The following is a 2,332-nucleotide window of genomic DNA, read 5'->3' on the forward strand; positions in this document are numbered from 1 at the left end:
ATAAACTGATGATCAGTGATGCAGACTAATGAAATAATGATAAAATAATGACAGTGCATGTAAATGATAACAAAGTGACCGTAAAATAACAGGTTTTTCTCGACAACTCCTCCTCTTGGGCTCGCTTGCGAGTCCAACCTAACAAACAAACACGTTATAACACTTATCGTTACTTACTAATAGTAACCAGTTAATATTCAAGTAAACTCATGGTGGCCGTCAGTAATAATAGTGTAATACCTTTGTAACAATACAAAATGAGTTTGAATTTTCACATTTTATACAGTTTCAATTGGAATAACCTAATAATAATAAGGTAATAGTGACTGATGTTTTAGCCGATTTGGATAGTATTACTATATTATAATCCTTGAATTAATCCTACCTTAAGTTTCCAACATTCTGCTTTGCTTAAAATCAATAATGTAAATATTACGTTTATTGCTCTGGATTATTAAATGGGAATCTCTGTGGTAGTTTCTGTTCAATAAGCAGGAAAATGGGGCCACAACTCCACTGTCCTGCACCACCTTCATCATAAATTGACCCCTAACCATCCAATGATCCAGCCTCTCCTGTAGCTATAGCACCAAGCGGCCTGCTTGCATACACATGGCTGTAGTGTTGATCACCTGGTTAGTTTCATTGATGGTCGCAGTGATGATTGCCCGTAATGCTGCTTTCACATCTTCTAGTTGACCTTCAGATGATACTTCACGTAGTCTTCGTGACTGAAGGCTCCAGGTTTCCAGCTTCGCCATCATCCTGTCTCTCTGGTCAGCTTCTGTCGCACTCTGCGCTCCTTTCTTTGTACTTGGAGCTTGGTACCCAATCTCACTGGTATTATCACCCACCTGACCTGATGTCACAGGTCACAGGTTAGCCCTTAGGCAAGGTACAAACAAGAACGTAGAGTATTTTAGAGCCAGGTGTACACTGACGCATACAACGAGCGAGTGGTGTCTATTTACACCTACAGGCCAGTGGACGCTCTTTCAATGATGAGGATGTAACATCCTGGACAGTGAGGAACGCTGGTTTGAGGGCGGAGTCAAGGAGGCCATTTACGTGAAAAGGGAAAGACCATCTCTGAATCGAGGAGGGGCCTAAGGGAACATCTGTCACCATCTTACAATGCTGTGATTGCAGCCATTCCCCAACAGTCATTGTTTCTGTCATTATGCAAATGTGCTATTTATAAGGTTGCCACTTGTTGTCAGCTGAGACTGAAGGAGTCACCTGATGATGATGATGATGATGATGATGAAACGTTTCTCCCACTGAAAACGTCCAGATGAACAGGATCAAACTTTGGAGAGTGACTTACCTGGATGATTGAGCATGGATCACTTTACAGGCACACAGCAGAGACAAACACATTTCTATGTTTTTCAGCGTTCTGTTTTTACTCTCGGTTGCCGTCACTTTACACGCACACACATGAACACTTCCCCAACAACAACGACGACGACAGGACGTCAGTCACCCTTTTAATTCAGGCGCAGTGTGATCATTGATGCCGCTCAGGTGCGTGCACCTCGCTGCAGCTGCGCCACAATCACTTATAAAATGTCTGTTATAGTTGATTAGGGGCATACAAACACAGTGTAGGAGTGGTTCTTAACTGGAACCAGCACTTAGTTCCCCTTAACTAATTTAAACTGTGTTTCAATGTTTTCAGAGGTGAAAGAAGATGAGTGGGAGGAGCTCAGCTCTGACATCGCTGCACTGCATCGACTCCAAGGACTGTCTAAACACATGTTTGATGAAAGCTTTATGAACACCTCAACAACCAGGTATCTTATGACTGGAACAGTGTTATGTGACGGCTGTGTGCAGACAGGAATCGTGGACCCAAAAGTGCAGACACTCGGAGGCACAAAGTAAACTTCAAAAAACAGCTTTAATGCTGAACTCAAACATAACATAACTGGAAAAAATCAAAATAAACTTACACCGGAGGACTGACAGAACACACAGCTAGGTAAACGGTAGATCGCGACACAGGCACAAAGAAACACAGGGCTCAAATACACAGAGGGAGCAATCAGGGAATGGGTAACAGGAGGGAAACACAGCTGGGGCAAATCAGGCCTAACGAGACAAAGGAAGCAAAACCAGATACATAACATCAGACAAGGACCTTCAAAATAAAACAGGAAACATGACACAGAGTGAACTAAAGACACAGACTCACACGCACTGCAACAGAGGGAACAGAGACGTGGGACCAGGGCAGACAGACACTGACCGGACACGGGGATATAGCAACTAAGGAAACACAGAGACGCGAACTAGACAAGGGGATACAGCTGACAGGGGAGACAGAGCA

The 2,332-nt window shown here is 43.4% G+C and overlaps 1 protein-coding gene and 1 long non-coding RNA gene across 2 annotated transcripts in view; one reads left to right on the top strand and one right to left on the bottom strand.

Annotated features, from left to right (window-relative positions):
* Positions 1-761, bottom strand: part of LOC102205414 (serine/threonine-protein phosphatase 2A catalytic subunit beta isoform-like) — a 46,289-nt gene extending 45,528 nt beyond the window's left edge. Inside the window, exon 1 of the mRNA XM_013916002.1 lies at positions 611-761. Within this exon, the coding sequence (XP_013771456.1) occupies positions 611-761 (151 nt within the window). The remainder of the gene's footprint in view (positions 1-610) is intronic.
* A 921-nt stretch (positions 762-1,682) lies between these two features.
* The window catches only part of LOC102203522 (uncharacterized), a 3,783-nt gene continuing 3,133 nt past the window's right edge, over positions 1,683-2,332 (top strand). The window contains exon 1 of the long non-coding RNA XR_312322.1: positions 1,683-1,796. This is a non-coding gene — a long non-coding RNA (uncharacterized LOC102203522). The remainder of the gene's footprint in view (positions 1,797-2,332) is intronic.

The sequence above is a fragment of the Pundamilia nyererei genome, unplaced genomic scaffold (genome assembly GCF_000239375.1).
Source record: "Pundamilia nyererei isolate P.nyererei 1_Seehausen unplaced genomic scaffold, PunNye1.0 scaffold00422, whole genome shotgun sequence".
NCBI lineage: Eukaryota > Metazoa > Chordata > Actinopteri > Cichliformes > Cichlidae > Pundamilia > Pundamilia nyererei.